The sequence below is a fragment of the Remersonia thermophila genome, chromosome 4 (genome assembly GCF_042764415.1).
Source record: "Remersonia thermophila strain ATCC 22073 chromosome 4, whole genome shotgun sequence".
Classification (NCBI taxonomy): domain Eukaryota; kingdom Fungi; phylum Ascomycota; class Sordariomycetes; order Sordariales; family Chaetomiaceae; genus Remersonia; species Remersonia thermophila.
Genome location: NC_092220.1, coordinates 3,861,740 through 3,882,175, shown reverse-complemented (window position 1 = coordinate 3,882,175; position 20,436 = coordinate 3,861,740). Strand labels below are relative to the sequence as shown.

At 59.4% G+C, this 20,436-nt stretch overlaps 5 protein-coding genes and 1 non-coding gene across 6 annotated transcripts; all 6 read left to right on the top strand.

The window, feature by feature from the left end:
- Positions 1 to 3,875: 3,875 nt before the first annotated feature.
- Positions 3,876 to 6,225, top strand: VTJ83DRAFT_5218 (uncharacterized protein; the record flags this gene model as incomplete). Its single annotated transcript, XM_071011794.1, has 3 exons — positions 3,876 to 3,920; positions 4,008 to 4,185; positions 4,301 to 6,225. The coding sequence occupies 3 exons, from the start codon at positions 3,876 to 3,878 to the stop codon at positions 6,223 to 6,225; spliced, it is 2,148 nt and encodes a 715-aa protein (XP_070866668.1).
- Positions 6,226 to 9,544: 3,319 nt separating this feature from the next.
- On the top strand, positions 9,545 to 9,629 carry VTJ83DRAFT_t93. The gene has a single exon. It is a non-coding gene; the product is annotated as a tRNA-Gln (tRNA).
- Positions 9,630 to 10,304: 675 nt separating this feature from the next.
- Positions 10,305 to 11,348, top strand: VTJ83DRAFT_5217 (uncharacterized protein; the record flags this gene model as incomplete). The annotated part of the gene is made up of 2 exons (XM_071011793.1): positions 10,305 to 11,217; positions 11,284 to 11,348. The coding sequence occupies 2 exons, from the start codon at positions 10,305 to 10,307 to the stop codon at positions 11,346 to 11,348; spliced, it is 978 nt and encodes a 325-aa protein (XP_070866667.1).
- A 307-nt stretch (positions 11,349 to 11,655) lies between these two features.
- On the top strand, positions 11,656 to 13,053 carry VTJ83DRAFT_5216 (uncharacterized protein; the record flags this gene model as incomplete). Its single annotated transcript, XM_071011792.1, has 1 exon — positions 11,656 to 13,053. One exon carries the CDS (start codon positions 11,656 to 11,658, stop codon positions 13,051 to 13,053), a length of 1,398 nt encoding a protein of 465 aa, XP_070866666.1.
- A 791-nt stretch (positions 13,054 to 13,844) lies between these two features.
- On the top strand, positions 13,845 to 15,347 carry VTJ83DRAFT_5215 (uncharacterized protein; the record flags this gene model as incomplete). Its single annotated transcript, XM_071011791.1, has 4 exons — positions 13,845 to 13,897; positions 14,104 to 14,236; positions 14,298 to 14,591; positions 14,679 to 15,347. The coding sequence occupies 4 exons, from the start codon at positions 13,845 to 13,847 to the stop codon at positions 15,345 to 15,347; spliced, it is 1,149 nt and encodes a 382-aa protein (XP_070866665.1).
- Positions 15,348 to 18,049: 2,702 nt separating this feature from the next.
- On the top strand, positions 18,050 to 20,150 carry VTJ83DRAFT_5214 (uncharacterized protein; the record flags this gene model as incomplete). Its single annotated transcript, XM_071011790.1, has 2 exons — positions 18,050 to 19,436; positions 19,498 to 20,150. The coding sequence occupies 2 exons, from the start codon at positions 18,050 to 18,052 to the stop codon at positions 20,148 to 20,150; spliced, it is 2,040 nt and encodes a 679-aa protein (XP_070866664.1).
- Between the last annotated feature and the right edge of the window lie 286 nt (positions 20,151 to 20,436).

Genomic DNA, 20,436 nt, shown 5'->3' with positions numbered 1-20,436 from the left:
TGCTTCCCTGCGCTCTGTCCAGCCGGGTCGACTCCCCAAACTTTTCCCTCGACTCGCTATTGGGTAGCCTCTTCCACTTGATAGACGTGCAAACATGTCCGTATCGCTCCCCTTTCCAGGATGCTCTTGTTTACATGCCCGTAGGTATGCCCTGTCCTGTGCATGGGGCGGCGACATGGCGCAAGGCTGGCCCTTCGGCCGTGGGTCAACACCGGCCTGGATGCTTCCACGGCACGGAGTAGAGGTCCTATTTGCTTGTTTCCCTGCAGCCGATGCCCACTGCTGTGGTCTCTAAGAGTAGCGCGCGCTTCTGGCCCGGTAGTAGTAAGGGAATAGCACACATTCCCGCATCGTCCCTGCACGGGTTATCATAGTTCGTTGCAGCCTACCAAGCACGCTCCCCCGTAACGCGATGAGGAATTCAGGTACCTAGCACGTCGGGTAACAAAGTCACGGCTAGACTGTACAAAGAGGCCCCATGGCCTTTTCCTTGCTCCCCCCCCCTTTCCTCCTCTTAGGGTTAATCCCCGCTCCCCAAGAGCAGCATGAAAGACATCAAGTCTCGTCAGGTCTCCATAGCCGCCATCACTTGATATCCTTCCCGACTTCTGCGACCTCCCTCCTCTTCGCACTTTACCTCTCCATCGAGCTAAGGAACTATTACCGACGATCCTTTTACTCCAAGGAGACAACCCTACACAGCAGAGAAGGGGAAGATTGCAGTGTGGATACCCTAGTTATCAATAGAATAACACAAGATGACCGGGGGGGGAGAGGGGAGGGGGATTGAGGCCGCGCTTCTTAGAACGTGCTCTAAAGCCGATCTGCCCCAACTCCCGTTCAGCTTCATTTGTCAATTCACGTTTTGCCAGCTCAGCTCCTCTGCATCTGTCCAGGTTATTGGACGGCCAGGGTGCCACACGAGCGGGCGGCCAGTGGGAGCCACTCCGGAGCTGCCGGCGTGGCTGCTGCACCCATGGGTTGCAGCCCGACCGGTGGCCGGGGGGCCGTCCGACAAACCGCACTGTCGATCGGCGGTCAAATGACGACGGCGTCACCGCTGTGAAGACTTCCAGAATCCTCGGAGACGTCATGGTAAACGACAGTGAAGCGACGTACGGGGAACCCTCGTCAGCGAGAGTCATCCTGAGGCTGCCGCATGCCATCCCCCAGCCACATCGACGCAACCAGCCTCTCCGCGCCATCCCCAAAGCTCTGGATCCAGACCCTGTCCAACAACGAACCACGAACCCTCGGTCGTATCCCCTCCTCCCTCGCCACAGAGGCCATTTCAACCACCCTTGCTGGGCTGGGCAACCATCTCGGCGGGCGCGCCAGGTCCCGCTGCCGACAGCCCGCAGCGCACCGCTGATCTGCGCCGTGGGTCCCGTTCCTGGCCTTCCGGCGGTTACTCTTGGCAAGCATGGTGGGGAGCTTACTACTATAGTATAGTACATGTACGTAGTGGGAGCGGGAGCAGCCGGCTTCCCACCACCCCCCCCCCACCACCCCCACACCCCCCTACAGCCGGCCCTTTCTACTCACACTACGCAGTACAGAAAGACAACGCCGAAATCTCGTCAGGGCACTTCCGAGTGATCGCCATGGACGCGTCGGCCGGACGCCATGGGAAGGGTCCGGGCGGGCGTCTGAAAGTCGTGGGTTGGCACCACAGGGATCAGGATTTGCCGTGCAGCTGATCGGAGACGGATCTGCCCCCAGACGATCTCCCTCCCCTCCCAACCCTGGTCCTGCTAAGTTACCAGGTTGGCATTCCCCCGCCATCCAATAGTGAGCTTGTGTTGACCAGCCTTGCAGGCGGGCTAAACCTTTTTCTGCCGCATCCCCCGGTTGGCTGTCGCTCACCCATGTCCTCCCAACCCCTGTCACATCGCCGACGGAGGGAAAAGAAAACACACCCCAGGGGCGTGTTCCTATCCTCTCACTGCCTGCCTCCCGCGTTATTATCCACGCCAGGAGAGCAAGCACAGCACACCTCCTCCCAATGGATGTACAGGGCATCAGGGCAGTTATTACACAGTTCTAAGGTACGAAGACGGTTTCCACAAGGCCCTCTCAGAGGGGGACCTCCTGTGCCTTGGCGACCTGCGCGGGTCTCAGTGGTCGCCCTTATTCCCTCTCTACCCCCCCCCCCGCCCCTTACCTGGTATCCCCGTATCCCTGGAACTACCTACCTACCGCCTGTCCTGTCGCATCCTCCCAGATTGTGTCAAGATCTACAAAGGCCACTCCCGCAAGGAAGACGTGGCTGCGGCCGCGACAATGTCCTCCCGGTCTACGATAGGTCCTGTCGAGCATTCATTTCTCTTCCTGGAGTTCTGCCGAAGAGCATTCCCTTCCGCATGTCTCTCCTTATTTTTCAACCCTGTCGCTTTCATACCCACGTTCACGCCCACAGGCCCACAACACACACAGTTTCTCTTCCAACTCCCCTGCCAACACATCAAGGCTGGTTCCCCACCTCAACGACCCGTTCATGATCCACTCGCCTTCCTCTGGGGGGGGGGGGGGGTATGGAAGCGTGCATTCAACGGCCGGGCCATCTGCGATCCCACACCCGGTGCCATCGTCTACCCGCTGGTCGCCGCCACTTGCATTCGTCTCAACGGAACTCACTTGGAAAACGACGGGGCGGGTGATGACGTCCTGGGTAGGCAGAGCAGGAGAATAACACTCTTCAACTGCTCCTGGGATCCGTATCGATCTTGATCCACGTTCCTCTTTTTCTCTGTCTCTTCATGTCGGTAGGATTGCACGGGAGAGAGGGACCCTGATAGCAACGCGTCACACCCACCACCCGATGCGTTCCAGCACTGAAGAGCCCTGAACCTTACATTCCGGACCCCTTTGGTTTCGCCGCGCAGACCACCTCAGCAGCCCCCTCTGATATGCAAGCTTCTCTGCTGGTCCGTTTTACCCTTTAATCCCTACCCCCCACGAGCCCACGAACCCATTTCCAAGCCCACTCAAAGATATCAAGAGGGCCACTGTCTCGATTCTGTCTTGAATTCTTCATCATTTGTCTCCATCCTTTTTCTTGCCTGTCCCTCTCTGCTCTATCAACCCTGATCAAGCACTTGCCTTTTACCTGACCGCAGCCGTCGCATCTCGTCTGGGGTCCACGCACTGCGGACGAACTCCTGCCGGATATCTGCTGCCGCCGACTGCAAACACTCCTGACACTTCATGCGAACAGGTTCAGGATACCTGCATACAATCCAGAATCCAATCTCCCAGAACCCGGTCCCGAAAGCGCTCCTTAGGACCCAGCAGCGAATCGGCATCTTGTGCCTGCTATTTGTCAGGTGAGTGTTGCGATCGGTGGCGGCGGCCCCCGGCGCATGGGTTCACACCTCCCAAATCTGCTGCTTCTCGCGCCCGCCGGGGGCCCAGGGCCCGAGTGGCTTTCGAGGATGGTTGCGGAGCCGATCAGACATATGATTATCTGCGTATAACTTGCTGGTTCCCCTGCTGATTGATTTCAACCACAGATCGGGCGGGTTCTCTTTTGGTGTGGTGCAGCCACACACGTTCACCTGAACCCTTCATCAGACAGCGCCAGAACTCGGAAACGGCTTGCGACCAGAACAACACCGCGTCGCTGAACGCTGTCCATCAAGCCATCAAGACAGCAACAACTTCAAAGGTGATACTTGTTTTCCTTCCAGGTACCACCAGATAGCTTGGCCCATCAGCTCTTGGGGCGCTGCTCACCAGGAGATAGGAGCTCTGACGTGGCGCCGCGATCGTGCCCTGGAGGTTCCGCTTGAAGGAATATCTTTGCAATCCAGCTCGGTGTTCAAGCTGCAAAGACATCAGACTTGATCCCGGAAGCCCGGTTGAGATCAGTTTGGATGTCTCCCACAAAAGCTCCAGAGCCTGTGTACAAGGTGTACGAGGTACGTGGGATTCCAAGGGCCAACGTCATCAGGGGTTGAGGGCAAGCGATGTGTACGCGAACCAAGAGTCAACTGACGATGGAAAAGCCTGTGTACCCTGCACACCGGACCATCATTGTCGACGAGCAAGCAGAATCGCCCGAAACGCTCACTCTCCGGCTGGAGGAGGCTGCCCGCAACGGAGGAGAGTACAACGGAGAATGCCCTCCGGGTCTCCTACCTATGGCCATGTCAGCATATAAGCCGCAGCCGGCTTCACTACACGGTATGTTATCCCCTCACCACCCCCAAGATGTCTTCTCCTAGTCTGGCGTTCTCTGCGGCGTTGGGTTGGGCCTCAGGCTAATAAACGGCGACGGACTCCTACCTAGGGTACCCAGACCCAGCCTACCCGTCCTACTCCTCACAGCCGCTTTCCTCGCAGCAGACCGAACATGCAGGCCAGCTCAACCAGATGGCATTTGCCGTCAATAGCGCCGCCATGGGTGCATACCTCGGAGGACAAGCGCCGCGCACCATCAACCACAGCCCTCGGGAAAGCCTGACGGGAGGCTCTGGTGTCGGCGCGCCCGATGATGGCAGCCCGCCGGGCCTGGGCTCCCCTAGGGCCAGATCACCGGTACGCCAGCGCAGCCCGCCGCACTCGGCCTCGCAGCAGCGAGTCAAGCCCGACAGCCCCGTGGCCCAGCATGGAATGTCGGATGGGTCGTCTGCAAACGCCTACGACTTTTCGGCAGGCAGCGCCGCTGCCAGCACTGCTACGCATCTCCAGCAACACCAAGCCGCCGTCCATTCGGACTTTGCTTCCGCCGCTCCGGCCGGAGGCTACGGCCAGGGGAACGGCAGCACCATGTTGTCTCCTTATCGCAGCGCGTCTCTTGCTGACCCTTACCAACGACCACCTCCCACGTTAAGATCGCCGCCCGGCCCCGGATGGTTCTTTGACAACTCGGTGGATGCGCTGCGAACCTCTGCTTCGGCGCTGGGGAGCAGCCTCCCAACGCCGCCTTCGAGGGCGAGCCAGTGCTCGGTGGACCCGATGAGCCCCCCCGCGCTTCCCCTGGTCCGCACCAGCACCCTGCCGCAGACGATGGGCGGGTTTCCCGGGTACGGCGGGCATCATGAAAAGGCCAAGCTGACCCTCGTTGGCAACCTGGATTCCATGGCCGAGGACTGGACGGCCGAGGAGTGGGGGAACAAGCGCCGGCTCGTCGTCTTCAAGAAGAAGCAGACGGGCAGCATGCTAACCGTGAGCTTCTACCCCGTGAGCCCCGCGGAGCGGCCGCCGCACAGCATCTGCATCAGCTGCATCTGGTGGGAGGAGAAGCGAGCTTGCTACGTCACGTCGGTGGATACGATCCATCTTCTGGAGCAGCTGCTCACCGGCCCGGGCGGTAGGTTCCAGGTGGACGAAAAGAACCGCATCCGCAGAAACCTCGAGGGATATCGCCCAGCCACCATCGGCAAGCAGCGGCCCGAGAGCGGCGAGTTTTACAAGGTCATCATGGGGTTCGGCAACCCCAAACCGCGCAACATTGAGAAGGACGTCAAGGTCTTCAAGTGGACCGATCTGAAAAACGCCTTGAACAAGATCGTTTCCAAGTACAGCGCCTCCACCACGGCTGTCATGTCGCACAGCTCGTCAACCCAGGTCCCAGCCCCGCTCAGCCTCAGCAGCTACTCGCCGCTGCCGCCGACGCCTGTATCCGCCGCATCCACCACCGCCAACGACGCCGCCTCGGTCTCGAGTTACGGCGGACACCATCACCCAGTCGATAGCCTAGCGAGCCCCCGTTCTTTGGCCGGCGCCCCTTCGTGGCAGACGTCGACATACAGCTCGGCGGCATCCCGCACCATGTCGCCAAGCCTGAAAACGAGCCTGCCGGCCCTCGGATCTAGCCTGCGCACGTCCAGCACGTTCCCCGTGGTGTACGACCATCGCGGGGCAACGCACAGTCTCACGTCATCCTACGGCCTTGCCACATCGGCATCGTCCCACGCAGCACAACTGAGCGGCGCCCACCACGGGCACGCGCAAGGACCGGCCGTCTACGGAGCCCACCATCACCATCAACACCAACATCATCAGCACGTACAGCAGCAGCATCACCACGGGGTGCCCCAGTCAACCTCGTACTCGGGCCAAGTGAGATCCTGGGACGGCTACCCGGTCGCAACAGATGGCTACGCAAGTCAATCCGGCGCCAACACGCATGCGACGGCGGGTCAGATGTATCACCCCAGCGGGGGAAGCGGCGGTGGCGGAAACGGTGGAGGCTACGGGGATCCGTCGTCCCGCGCCTGAACAACGGAGGCGTGTTGACAACCGGACCTTGCCCATGCCTTGCTTGCGTCCCGGTTGATGGCCTTGGTTGTGTTGGAGGTGTTGGAGGGGCCTCCCAAGGCGGGACGCCAGGCTGGGCTGCGTGCCCCTTGTTTCCGGAAGACCCTGTGGCTGCGGCACACGTTGCGTTGTGTCCACCGGGGACTTGGGGCCAGCGCGGTTCGGGGCGTGGACAATCCGCTCGCGCTAAAGGGCACCACACGGTTCCCGCCTTGGATACCCGCTTGCCATCGTTCATGGTGCGTCAAAGGTTGGCCGGCAGTCGGCTACGGCCCACGCGGCGACGCTCCTCGGTGGAGGTCGGCCTTTCGGTGTCTAACCCTCGCCTCGCAGATTGGGGTTCGAGAATCTAGGCATACCCAAGACCACCAACACTTTGAGCGCAACCGAACAACATACCCACGTTTTTCAGTTTTCTTCCACTCCGAGCACGGTTCGTGGTGGTGTGGCACCCGGTGTAACAGTGGTTGTGCATCCCTTGATCAGCTGGTTGTCACGACAACCAATCAGGGGCAAAACAACACCTCCATCTCGACCACGAGGGACGTCCCGAGACCTCCTGCCGCGTCCGCCTTGCAACATTGGCACCAAAACATCCCGACCCCGCCCTGTTGCGTTCAGCCGGCTGTCTCCTATCTTGAGCATGGTGCATGCTGGGGAGCACGCAGCGAGCATCCGGTGTCGAGACCGGACGTCCGCTCTCGATCCCAGATGTTTGGAAACGCCTCGTTCTCGGGTCACAGGCACGATGATATCATCAGCTTTGTGACACCGGGGGTGGATATATCCAGGGGTCTCTCAGGGTGTCGCGGGGGCGGAGATTCTGTGTGAAGAACCTCCCCTGATGCCGGCAGCTCTCTCTGTGTCCGTCCCGATCTCGACGTGTTGTTGCCAAGCATTTGGCTCCATTGATGTAACTACCACCGGCGACATCGCAAGAGCGAGGCAGTGGGAGTTGGATGATGATGGAGGTATTCAAAATGCCACATGTCATTGGCCATTCCATCCATTGCTCAACACCCACCACCACCGCCACCACCACCACCACCACCACCACGACCATGGCCACTTGCCAAGCACGAGCTGCGTCATCAAAGTCTCGGTTCGCCTGCTCCATACAAACACCTCTTGCGGCTTACAGTTCACAGCCACCGGGGATGATCTGTCGTGGCTGTGACCTACACCCGCCTGAGACGGAAGCTAGGCGTGCTGTCCCCATCGTTTACGACCTCCGGTGGGATTCCTTTTCGCTTTCTTGTGTACATTTGGCATGGGGCTCTTTTTTTTTCTTTTTTTCCTTGTTCTAATACCCTGGCTCCTAACGGCATCTAAACGACAAGGGCTGGATATCTACCTTGCCTGGGTAACCTGAGGCATGGAGGTTTGGATGAAACGCCCAAGTTGGACGGTATGGTTAAGGGGACCGGCTGTGGTCGGAGGGAATCTTGTCTTTATTCTCATGGCCGTCATACCGGCATTTTGTGCTTGTCATTTTTTCTCTCTCTGATTTGTTAGGTTACTCCTGTGGCGTTTGTCTCTTGGGATCTGTTGCATATCTCGTAGAATATCCTGATTTTATTCGTCGTGCCTTCGGATGGGATCAGGGTCAAATCATACGTTATGTGGTATTATCACTTGGTGTTTATTTTACGTACTCTCTGCAGAAAGTAATACAAGCTACATTTTCCTCTCATGACTTTTTCTCGGCGTGCCTGCAAAGCTGTTGACTTGTCTACCTGATTGTTCTCCTGGCCTGGGTTGTTGACTCCAGGATACGGTACATCGATCCATCCAGTTCCACCCTCTCTGGTACTGATAACAGAGCAGTTACCCTGTCAAATAGTCCTGGCATCGGTCCTATGCCTGGGCATTTCTCCTCACAAGTGATTTTCTGCTGTGCCTTACTATGCCGGCCTGGAACGGTTGAGTCTTTCCCTTGCGTAACCTCACTTACGTTTTGGAAAGTGAACTCTAAGTGCAGAGGATAATTAGAACAATGCATTGGAGCTGAAACGGGCATCGGTCGCTTTCCTACTTTGGATGAACTACCTGGGATGCACAATGCAGGGCAAGGGGGCAACGGCAAAGTGATAGTCAACAAAGGTGAGACCGCCCCACAGTTCATGCAGCTGATGCGTCGACGCACCGTCCTGTCGGTACCAGATTCGTGCATCCATGCAATAAAGATGTAGCAGAGGAAAGACACAACATGCAGGGCAACACTTGGAGGGATTGGCGGTCGGAAGAAATGGATGGATGGCTGGAAACCAGGATGAAAACGCTATGGACGGGTTTGGCATCCATGAAATCTCGGATGTCGGGCCCTCTGCAGCGCTCGAAGCCGTACCAAAGGGGCTCTGGTCACTCCCTCTCGACACGGACCCCAAACTCGAGACCAGCTTCAAGCGGTTCGATTCCCATCCCGTGGCGAGGCGGAGAGCATCGATGGCTGGAGACGCCTTCAAGTCCACCCGCATCCTCTAATAAGGAGTGGAACACAACCATCGCCGTTTTGACCCCGTTCAGCCACAAGCTCCAGGCTCACAAATCGGAAGAGCACTCAGAGGAGGCTCGGCGCAGGATTCGGGAGTTTGCCCGCTCTTTATTCGAGGTTGAGCATTCTGCCAAGGCCTGGAACAAGCTCTGGCTGCATAGGTCGCTGATGGCCACCGGCGTGCTCTGTTCTGGTCTCTTTTATGCACAAGGCGGCCGTTGTGCGCGAGATGTCCTCGTAGGAATGCGATCGGAGGAAGGATTCGCACCATACGTTAAGGTGCCGCTCAAGCTTTGGAACAATTAGATTGAAACGGCCAACCGAGGAGACGGCGCGAGATAGGTAATTATGGCGAGTGAGTGTATGGAGGTAGCTATGAGGCTCTGGTCGTCACGGCCCAGGTTTCGAACCCGTCCTTGACCAGGCGGCGCAACACCCCATCCAAGCGGAGGCTGAGACCCCTGACTGTGTCATAACCAGAAACACTGAAGAGGGTAATTCATGATCAGTTTAGAGGGATTCACACGACGTGATTCATGTGGATTCCATGTTGAAATAGAGTGCGATGGTGTCAAGTCAGCAGGATGTGCACTGCTCAATACCCTCGACCCCTTTTAGTGCTATGTGTGAAAATAGAGCTCTACATATGATTTGGCTCCCGTGGATGCGCTGTCTCGTGTGTTCTTGTTTTCACAGGCCATCCTAGGTTGAATCCCACCAGGAGAGCTGAGCGTGTGGTGGCTCATGAACGCTGTGTGGAACCCGGGCGATAACAAGAACACGCAAGGTTCTATAGTGTAGCGGTTATCACTCCGGATTCTGAAATCTCCAGAATATTCCGGCAACCCCGGTTCGATTCCGGGTAGGACCTTTCGTTTTGTCCTGGTTTTTTTTTTCTCCCTTTTTGTGGTTATTCTGCGCTCCGTGGTGGAGACGCCGCTGGGGTGGAGTCCCGTCGTAATTCGGCAATGGATCTCTCCCGGGGGCCGACCACCATCCACTTGGCTGACGGTAGGACGAACCGCAGGCGAAGGCAGTCAGCCGACGCCGGACGCGCCAAGCCAAGCTAGTTACTGTGTAACTACCGAGGGACTAACGCAGTGAGAACGAGGACGAGGCATTGTCAGCTGCAAGGGTCATGAACAGTATGTAGGGGTCCTGTGCGGTGGTATGCAAAGCACCAATACCAAGTGATTGTACGGTGAAGTATGTTGTTGGCGCGGGCAGGCTGACGGCGAGGCAAATGTTCCAGACGTCTACGTCAGCCCGACTTCTGCCAAGATTGATGTCATCGGGCTGCTACGTGCGCATTCCAAAGACCCCATGGGGCTGACCGACCACGGAGCAGCCAAGATCAATCGTTTGCGGTGACTTCTGGATGCAACCTTGCCGTGGCTGGCCAAGATGACACCGACCCCAACGCAGAGCCGTGCCGAAAGAGAATTTGTTCTTAACCCATGACATGTCTCACTTGCTGATCCCACTCTCTCCCATCCTTCATCGCGTCCTTGCCGCATTCGAGGACAGAGCCCCCAGGCTTTTTCAAATGGCCTCTCCACCGCGTTACGACTCAGCTCTCCTCCCGGGTCGCTCTCCGGCCCCTCCGGCCCCGGCAGCCCCGGCAGCCCTGGCAGCCCCCGGTGATGCCCCGAGCGCTTCGGCCCTACCCACCACCGGCCGGGACGACCCTCCGCCTTACGAGTTAGACGCCGCCCCGGCAGCGCCGGACCTGAACGAGGTTCTGCCCCCGAGCACCTTCGTCATTCACGGCCGCTTCATCTACCCCATGGCGCACGCGATGTCGCCATCGGCAAGCAGCGAACCTGACTCGGTGCCAGCCTACCAGCTCTCTCGCGCCATCCATTTGCACGACCAAGGCGCCGAGGACATCGAATTCAGCCGCATGGATCCGCGCGTGCGCACCGCGGCCGATGGCTCGCCCGAGATCGGCACCAGGCCCCGGGACATCTACACGCTGCATCATCGCCGCGAGCTCATCTACAGCGGCGTTCCCTTCAGCGCTTACATCGAGCCGCAGTCGCGCAGGACCTTGGGCCGGGTCGACATCAAGAAGACGGGCGTGTTTCAACGCGGTTACCGCGCCGTGCAGGAACTGACCGACGACGAGCTGGCAGCACGCGCCCGGCGGGGGCTTCCCGTGCCGGACAAGAATGAGTACTTCTGGAGCGTGCGCGAGCGTACCGGAAGCAAGGACTGGAAGTGGATGGATCCGAAGGGGGTGGTTGTGGCGAACCAGATCAGGGAGCCTGCACCCGGATCAGGCGCAGAGGAAGGGGGAGCCAAGGGGGACGGCGGCGAGAAGGGTGGCGAGGTCTACAAGCTCGAGGTGCTGGTGCCCCTGACGAGGCGCAAACGGGATGCCTTGGTGGCTCTCTGGTGCTTGTGGATGCTTCATATCCACATCGAAGAATACAGGCCAAGGAAGACCTGGGAGGATCGTAAGTCATGCTTTGAAGGCCTCGCCACGGAGGAGCTGCGTCTCGACCGCTGACATTGCGTGATAGGCAAGCGCATCTTGCATGCCCCGATAGGGACGTACTACAAGGACGTACGTGGCATTTACGGGTAGTGTGGTCCATGGAAGGCTCCAGGTGATCGGCAGGTCGGGTCTTCTCCTCCGCGAGGGGGTGAATGTGGCGGTCAAGTCGTCCCTCACGGTTTCAAGGGCGACGACGCTGGGCTCACCCCTTCTCTCCACGCGGCAATTCGCCCTTCACCACCTAACCAGGGCAGGCCGGACCCCAGAAACCAGGCATCCCCGAATGTCCCTGGAATATCGAAACGTCTCAACCGCTTGTGAACTTGGCGCTATCGCCGATTTACCAACCATCATCAAGCCTGGAAGGGAGCCCGGTCGGTTTGTTGATCCCCTGACCATGTCTACGCCTGACCATCTCCACGTCGCCATTGTCGGCGCGGGCATTACCGGTGTGGTGCTCGCCCTCGGCCTGCAAGCCCGTGGCGTGTCATGTACCGTCTACGAGCGCCGAGGCCCGACGCCACAAGACCGCGTCTCGGGCGCTGGCATCGGCTTCAGCCCCAACGCCGAACGTGCCATGGGCATGGTGCACCCAGGGGTTCTCGCCGAGTTCAAGCGCGTCGCCACCCCCAACGGCGAGGACCTTTTCCAGTTTGTCGACGGCTACACGGACCGTCTTTTGTACGCCCTGCCCGTTGGTACAAGCGGTTTCCAGGGCGGACTGCGTCACGACTTTCTCAATGCCTGGCTCAACCTTTTCCGCGAAGGCGTCGTCCGGTATGACAAGGAGCTTGACACGATCATTGCAACCAAGACAAGAGGCAGCGACCGCCTCGTCTTGGTCTTCAACGACGGCACCTCCGCCTCCGCGGACGTTGTCATCGGATGCGACGGTTTGCACTCTCGCGTCCGCGAGCTCCTGTACCCAGGACCACCGGCCGAGAACAGCTCCTCTCCAGAGGCCGGGCCCCGTCCCTGTCCGCTCTACACTGGCAAGTACTGCTACCGCGCGCTCGCTCCGATGTCCCTTGCTGTCGCGGCCCTCGGCGAGCCCCGCTCCAGCACACGTTTCCTGTATATCGGCCGCGGCGCGCACATCATCACCTACCCGGTCGGCGAGCCGGCGCTGCTCAACGTGCTCGTGGTTCTGTCGGAGCCGCAGCCGGGAACGGACGGCGCCGTTCCAACGCCAAGCGGCACAAACGACGCCAGCGCCGATGCTAGAATTGCCTCTGCCTTCCGCAACTGGGCGATCCGCCCACGTCGCGCTGCCGCCCTCCTCGAGGACGCACGCTCTCACTGGCTCAGACTTGGCGAACCCGGTGGTGGAGGCGGTGAAGGCGGTGCCGGCGACGATAGGTGGCTCATTTACGACTTCGCCGAACGGCCCTTGCCGCAGTACGTGCTGCCCGGCGGACGGGTGTGTCTGGCCGGGGATGCGGCGCATGCAACGGCACCCCATCTAGGTGCCGGCGGTGGAATGGGGATCGAGGATGCGCTTGTGTTGAGTGAGGTTCTTGCCGAGGTGGATAGCAGAATTCAAGAAGCGGGGACCGATGGCAAGCAGGAACTGGTGGCGCGGGCGCTTGAGGCGTACAACACGGTGAGGTATGGTCGCACGCAGGAGGTGATTGCTCTGACCAGGGACGCGTGCGATGTGTTCCACGGGCTGCGTCCGGATGTGAGCTGTGACGGCGCCAGATTTGGGCGTTGTGTAGCGTCGTTGTTTCACACGGTGTGGGATTATGATGTAGAGGGCATGGTCGCTGACGCGTTGGCAGTCCTGGACGGCTAGCTTGTAAACCGCCAGACCCGAAGAGAGGCTCTTAGGTTTGTTGCGTCTTCTCTCTGCATCCTTGGAAAAGGGGTTGAGAAAAGGGTTGAGAAAAGGGGGGCTGCAGGTCGGATCAACACACAAAAAATGATACTCGATGACTACCATACCTAGGTACCTGAAGTGTCTTGAAGCGTGAAAGCACAAGAGAACCGGAACAAGAGAACAAGAATACCCCGAAGCACGACAGCGCTAGCTGGCTCCCGATATTCAGTTTAGCTTAGCATGCTGCCTAGTTAGAAGCAAGAGCGGCGGCTGGTTCTTTGGTCCTGGATAAATGTCCCTCCCACATGAGCGTTCTCTCAACTTCCCTGTAATTATTAGGTACTCTTTGGATGCCCACCATGCGATGTCGTCTAGGCGGACAGAGCTACAACGTCAAGGGAATGAGGAGATGACCAAGCCCTGTTTATCGGGCCTCGACGGGCCAGGGTGAACCTTCTCGATCTAGGTACATGCTACCTAGGTAGGCAAGGTAGCTGAGAGAGAGCAGCGAAGAAAGGAGCCCCGTCTGGTGGGTGTGATTGCCGTCGGTTCTCAAGACGACGAGCCTACAAACCTAGGCAGGCCACCACTGAGTAGCCGTCCCCAGGCAGTCTTCAGCGTGACACAATTCTGGCAGTCTCAGAATAATTATGGAAGAAAAGCGCCACTCCATGCTCGGCCACCTTTTGTATTATTATCGGTCATTTAGACGCTTTGCTGTCAGCGCGCTTGGCGGTTTGGCACCCGGCCAGCCTGACGACAACAGCATGGACACGGTCACGGGCCTCGAAGCGCAGCGCTCGCCGAGCAACGGCCTGGCGTTGTTGACTGGTAAGGCGCCGAACATCAACAGACCTCGTGGAGACCAGCGAGGTCCGTGAACCTGCTGACAAGTCGAATGAGGCGGAACCGGTTTCATTGCTTCTCATGTGCTCGATTGTTTACTTGATCACAAGTAATTATGAATGCCCCATCCAGATGGTACCCTCGGATGAAGGAACCGGTGGTCGGCTGACGCAGCACCAGTTTCGACGTCGTGGCGACGGCCCGGTCGAAGGAAAAGGGAGAGCGCATCATCAAATCCCTGGACCCGTCAGTTCGGCCCCGAGTCTCGTTCGTCGTGGTGCCGGACGTTGCGCAAGAGGGCGCGTTTGACGAGGTGCGGTGACCTTGGCCTTGCTACCGAAGCCCCTGACTCACGGAACCCTGGGCGCACCCAGGTGTTGCAAAAAAGCGGTCCGTTCCGCTACGTAGTGCACACGGCGTCGCCCTACAAGCTTCACTGGGACGATCCGGCGCGCGACTGCCTGGACCCGGCGATCCAAGGCACCACCGGCCTGCTGGCGGCGATTCACGCCCACGCGCCGACCGTCCAGCGCGTCATCATCACGTCGTCCTCGGCGGCGATGCTCAGCCCGCCGAACCACCCGCCTCTCTACAACGAAAACAGCTGGGCGGACGTGACATGGGAGCAGGCCGCGAGCGACGCGGAGCATGCCTATCGAGGGAGCAAGGCGAGAGCGCCCCAGCTCGGTGACCCACACGTTGCGCAAGAGACAGAAGACGAGACGGAAGCAATGCTGACGCAGGGATTGCCGCAGACATTCGCCGAACGTGCCGCATGGGACTTCATGGCCCGGCACCGTCCCGCCTTTGGCTTGGCCGTCATCAACAACACGTACACCTTCGGCCCCTTGCCGCGCAGCCTGCCTCCCCGCAGCCTCGCCGCGAGCGTCAACACCTCCAACCAACGGATCCACGACCTCATCTCGGGGAAGATGCGCTCCGGCGTCCATCCCACGGCGCCGGTTTTCACGTTTGTCGACGTGCGCGACGTGGCGCTGGCTCACGTCCGCGCCATGACGGTCCCCGAAGCGGATGGCAAGCGATTCTACGTGGTGGGCGGGTACTTTTCGAACCCCCGCATCGCGGGCATCGTGAGGCGGCGGTTCCGCGAGCTGGAGGCGGGCGGGTGGTTGCCGCCGCCGGAGCTGGCGGAGGAGAGGGACGATTTCCCCGAGGATCACTGGGGGTTTGACAACTCGAGGTCGAAGGAGGTGTTGGGATTGGAGTACCGAGGATTAGAAGAGAGCGTGGTGGATACGGTTGCGTCGATAATGTCGTTGGGCGCGCCGGCTTTGGCAGGGCAAGGTAAGGTAACGAGTGATTCATCAGGAGAGGATGATGGATCGGGGATCGGGGATCGGGGATCGGGGGTTCTGGATGCCTCCGTCCCGACAGGGGAGATAAGTGTAGCACACGAGGCATGATGAGGAGGAGGAGTAACGGTACCGTCAAGGGTCAATAGCGCAAGATGGCAAGCAGAAATTTGACCGAGGCTTGCTCTTTTTTCCTTTCCTTGCCGGGCCACACAGCACTGGCGTTGACTTGCGCCAACAGCGAAGATCCCGCCACAGAGGCACAGGCTCCTACAAGACGGCCCGAGGGTTGATTCCTTCTCACCCTACATGTACGGCATGATGATCATACTGGATACCGTAGAGCATGGTCAGCGGGCTTTGAGACATTCCAGCGTCGCCTTTGCTTCCGGTAGGTAGGCGTGCATGTACCGTAGACGACCCAACGGCTCTGGCTGCGTTTCGGTGAGCCCGATGTCCGCGCCGCTGGAGTCGAAGCTTCAAAACCCCGGTCCCGTTGTGGACCAACCACCCTGTCTGACCTTGAAAAGCCTCTGCATGTTTTGCATACTGCGTAGTTAGTTACTTGCTGATTGTCGCAGAGAAAATCTGCAAGTCATGACCGGCCATGGCATGGGCATGCTCAGAACGACATGACATGACTTGGCATGTGAAAGCTGACAAACGTCCAAAAAACCCCTTATTTCCATACGCAGTATACTGTGATATAGTCGTAGTTATTAGTGCACGGAATGTCCCGAACAATCATGTCATCCCAGAATGATGGATGTTAGGCGACGCCCGAGCCATGCCTGGCACCTCGGCCGGCCATGAAGATGTCATCCTGCCGGCGAGAGGAGGCGAGCGGAGAGCACTTTGAAGCTGCCTGGAATCCTTCGGGGCAGCTGTGCCTCCCAAGGCCCCAGGCAAGCCAGGTGCTGAGCCTCCTTTGGAGGCGGCGGGGGGGATGAGTGTGATGTTTCGACGATCCTTGGGGTGGGGTGGGGGAACACCATCGCCTTAGCCTATGTAACTACTTGCTAGTAGCAGTACAATGTCCGCTGGGTGCGCAGCAGCAGATCTTTTGGAGCCCATCCCTAATGTGGACGCAACGACAGGAAAGCAAGCCAAAGACACCAGGTCGTCTCAACGCCACGCTAGTGGCATGTTGACTCGGCTTAATTCGGATCCATGGGAGGAGTCTGGTTTCGATGGACGTTGCAACGACGGCGGCAGTCTAAGCGCCTTTTTTTGCGTGCACTAGCGGTGTGCACAGAGCCAAAGCAAAAGATGCCACGACGGTGAACGGCCAGCGTCGTGCCGTGCAGCGCGCCGTAGGATCCGAGGCGCACCTGATCATGGGCAGAGTTCGAGGTTACATGGATGGCTCCTCACATGCCTTCAAGGTGCGTTTTCACTTGCTAGCCCAACCGTTGAGTGTGACGTTTACCAGAGCGAATATACCGTACCCACTCGCATGTCGTCACAATCTGCGATATCATGACGGAATTTTCCCTATCCGCATGGCGAAATCGCGGAACGTTGCAGCCATTTGCTGAGAGAAATTCCCACCGTCCTTGCAAACTCCCAAAGGGTGCAAGCAAGCCGTTGTCGTTCGCGTTAGGTTGAGGGGGAGGGGGCTCCGGGAGAGGGGGGGGGGGGAAGGGAGAGGGTTCCCCCCCTGGTCCTTGTTTTCTTAAAGCACGGACGGATCGGCCCTGCAGAAGACAGGGGGGCGGCTGGGGGGTTTGGGGGGTGGGAGATGGGGTTTGGCGATTCGCAACCGGGGTGGCAGCAGTTGGAGCGAGCAAGAGATCGAGGCTAAAGACCAAACAGCCAACGAGCAGTCGCCAGTCTCGAGGGAACGAACAACAGCATCTGCAAAGCCTACAAAAAAAGAGCGTGATGAAACCAGCTGAGGGCTCGAGGCGGCTTGGTTGCTCAACCGCAGAGCCCGTGCGCCTGAAGGGCCTAGCTCGCCAGGGTAAACTAGCTGCTTGTCCCTCTCTTTGTTTTGTCATTGTTTGCCTGTTGCTTTTTCTTGGCTTCCATGGTGGCCCCGCGAGGAGGACCTTGGAAGTGGGTGCAGTGCAGCAGCGGCAGCAGATGAGATAACGGTCAGTGTAACTACATAGGTCGGTCCCTCGAGGTACCTCGGGGACCGTCAGAACCCGGCCGTAGAGAGAGTTAGCACGTTCAATAAGCCCTTCCTGAGGCTTGCCAGCTTCGGTCCCGGACTCCACACTCCCGTTCCTTGGGGTTTCAACGCCTCGGGCGAGGGAAGCCAACAGAGGAAGAGGCCCTTGATCAATAATAATCCTTCTCCTATCAAGCTCCCACGTTCCATGCTCCCACCGCCTTGCTTTTCTTTCCTATCTTCTCTCCCCTCTTCTTCTTCTTCTTCTTCTTCCTCCTCCTCCTCCTCCTCCTCCTGGCCCTCCCTGCCCTTCCTCGCCTTTTTTCTTTGTCTTTTTGTTGTTTCGCGGATTCGTTTCGTTTCCCCCTTGGTTTGTCGGCTGCCCGAATCGCCCGGCGGTTTTGTTTGCTCGTGTTTCGGGTTGGCACCAAGCCGTTTCCGCACCAGTTCTGCGAGACTTACACAGCCCGCCCAACAACACACCCCACGTCTCCAAAAACTTCGGATTATTGTGGCCCCTGCGGCGACGAGGCACTTGGAGCCGACGACGACAAGAAACGCCACACATACATAATTACAGCGCACTGCACCGGAGCGTACTGGACGCAACCGCATGCTAACGACAAACTATGTCATGACCTTGCGGTGACCAAGCGTCTGCACTACACTACCAAGCGGAAATTGCAAGGTTGCAACCATGAGCGACATCCTGGACGGCGCGCTGCGCGAACAGCTCGCCGTTGCCCTCGTCGGGTTGGGTGGGGATCCCTGTGAGCTTCGGCTCTCGCTTGACACCGTTCGCTCTTCCACCGACGAAGCTCGGAACCGCATTCCTTCTGTCAACAAGGCCCTGCCGCTGCCGCCTCCCGTCCAGGGTCGTCGCCCAAGCCACGGACGCATCGGGAGCTTGCTCGACCTGGAGTCCGACGCCGACGCCGTCGTCGACGACATCGACGCCGACTCGGTCACTCTGGACGGGCCTACCGACAACGACGACAACGACGACAACGACGACATGACAGGCCGTGGCGCCGTTTTTTCCTGGAGCGCCTGGCCAAGCACCGGCGGTACCGGTGGCAACCATGGTGGCGCTGGAGAGTCGCAGTCGCAGTCGCAGTCGCAATGGCAGCAACCGAGGAGCGTTAACGCCGGCACCCCACACCCGGACCATGACAAGGCACTGCCGCCGCTACCGGTCGACTTAACACCCACCTCACCGCCGCCGCTGCCTGTCATGTCTTGTCGGCTCTCGCGTTTTCCCTTTCCTCACCCGTGCGATGTGCCCGAGTTGATGCCGGACGACGACGAGGACATGTCGGCCGCCGCCGCAAGCTCAGCCGCCTCTGCTCCCGTCACCCCTGACGCGCTTGGACCTGCAGCCTCCCCGACCCATGCCGCCGCCACGCCCGGGCCGCAGCTCCACCCCCCCCTGCCCCCCGAGCACGACGAGAGGATGCGCAAGCTATCCATCAAGACGCTGGAGACGGTCGCTTCGCTAGACAGGGACAGCGTCAACGAGGACGGCGTGTCGCTCCTCACCCCCACCGAAGCTTCGTACGAGGCGGCGTCCGGGGACCACGCGGGCTCGCACGCGCTGCGGACCATCACGACGGCCAAGTCGGACGTGCGGAGCGTGAGCTCGCTGGGAAGCTACGGCTCGTCGGAGCGGCTAGCGTCCCGGGCCTCCCGCAAGTCCATCAGCCTCTTTTCGCGCATCCGCACCACCGGCCACCCGGAGGAGGAGCCCCTGGAGCGGCGCGTCCTGACGCCCGTGCAGCTGCTCACGCCGCCTGGGCAGCACGCCGAGCTCGACGACGACGCCCGCGGGCCGGACGCATCCGTCTCGCTTTCGCCCTTCTCGACGGGCTCGCGCGCCGAGTCCAGCATGGCCTCCAAGTTCTTCCGCATGCCCTGGGCGAGCGACTCCCAGGCCCGGAAGCCCGTCGCCGTGTTCGGCTCCGACCTCAAGGACAGCATCCGCGTCGCGCCCATGAAGATCCGCATCTCGCACAAGGGCCGGAGCACCTCGTATCGGACGTTCCCGCTCGCCGTGCACAAGTGCAGCGAGTTTATCCGCCAGTCAGGTAGGCAGACCCCGAGAGGGGGGCAGCGTGCGACTCGTGTCGGCTAACGCACAAGGTCCAGGCGATGCGGATGCGAGCGTATTCACCCTGCCCGGCAGCAAGCAGAACGTGGCCAGGCTCAAGGCCGTCTTCAGCCAGCCTCCCATGTACGGCGACAACTTTCAGTTCGAGGGCACCGACTACACGATCCACGACGCCGCGCGCCTCATTCTCGTCTACCTCGAGGAGCTCCCGAAGCCTCTCATCCCCTCCTCGGTCATCAAGTCGTGGATCTTGCTGGCGCGCCAGGAGGGCGCCATCGAGCCGCCGTGCGCCCGGGTCGAAACGGGATTGGACTTTTGGACCGAGGCCCTCAATCGTCTGCCCACGGCCAACCGCAACCTGACGAAGCACCTCCTGACGCTGTTTGCCCAGGTGCTGCTCAAGGGCACGGGTACCATCAACGAGGCGGACGCCCGGCAGCTGGCCTCGGCCGTGTCGGGCGCCATGTTTCATCACGACGCCGATGGCTACAGCCTCGACAAGGCGAAATCGCCGCGAAAGAAGCCGGTCAAGCGGAACGTCCAGCCGACGTTGGCCCTGGCCTTCTTGATACGGAAGCGCGGCGACTACATGGCATCGCTAGGCAAGGCGGCCAGCGACGCGCGCCGCGACTCCAAGATGTTTCTGCCGTCCACAAAGGAGATGTTGGAATGGAAAAATTCTGGCCGCTGAGGGAATCGTGACGGGTGGTTGGTAAGGCTGGATGATCACATTGATAATAACCTGATACCCCCCTTGCTTTTTTTTTTTTCTTTTTTTTTTTTTCTCTGCGTTGCATGTCATGGTCTTTTATGTTGGGTGTGACCCCCGGGCATGAGTTGAGCCGCATAACTGGGCGTTTGCTTTTTTTCTTTTCTTCCCTTTGCATGTTGATACCTTTCGGAGTATTACCTGCACCTACACACACACACACACACACATACCCCCACATTACTCGTATTGCTGGATCATCACGATG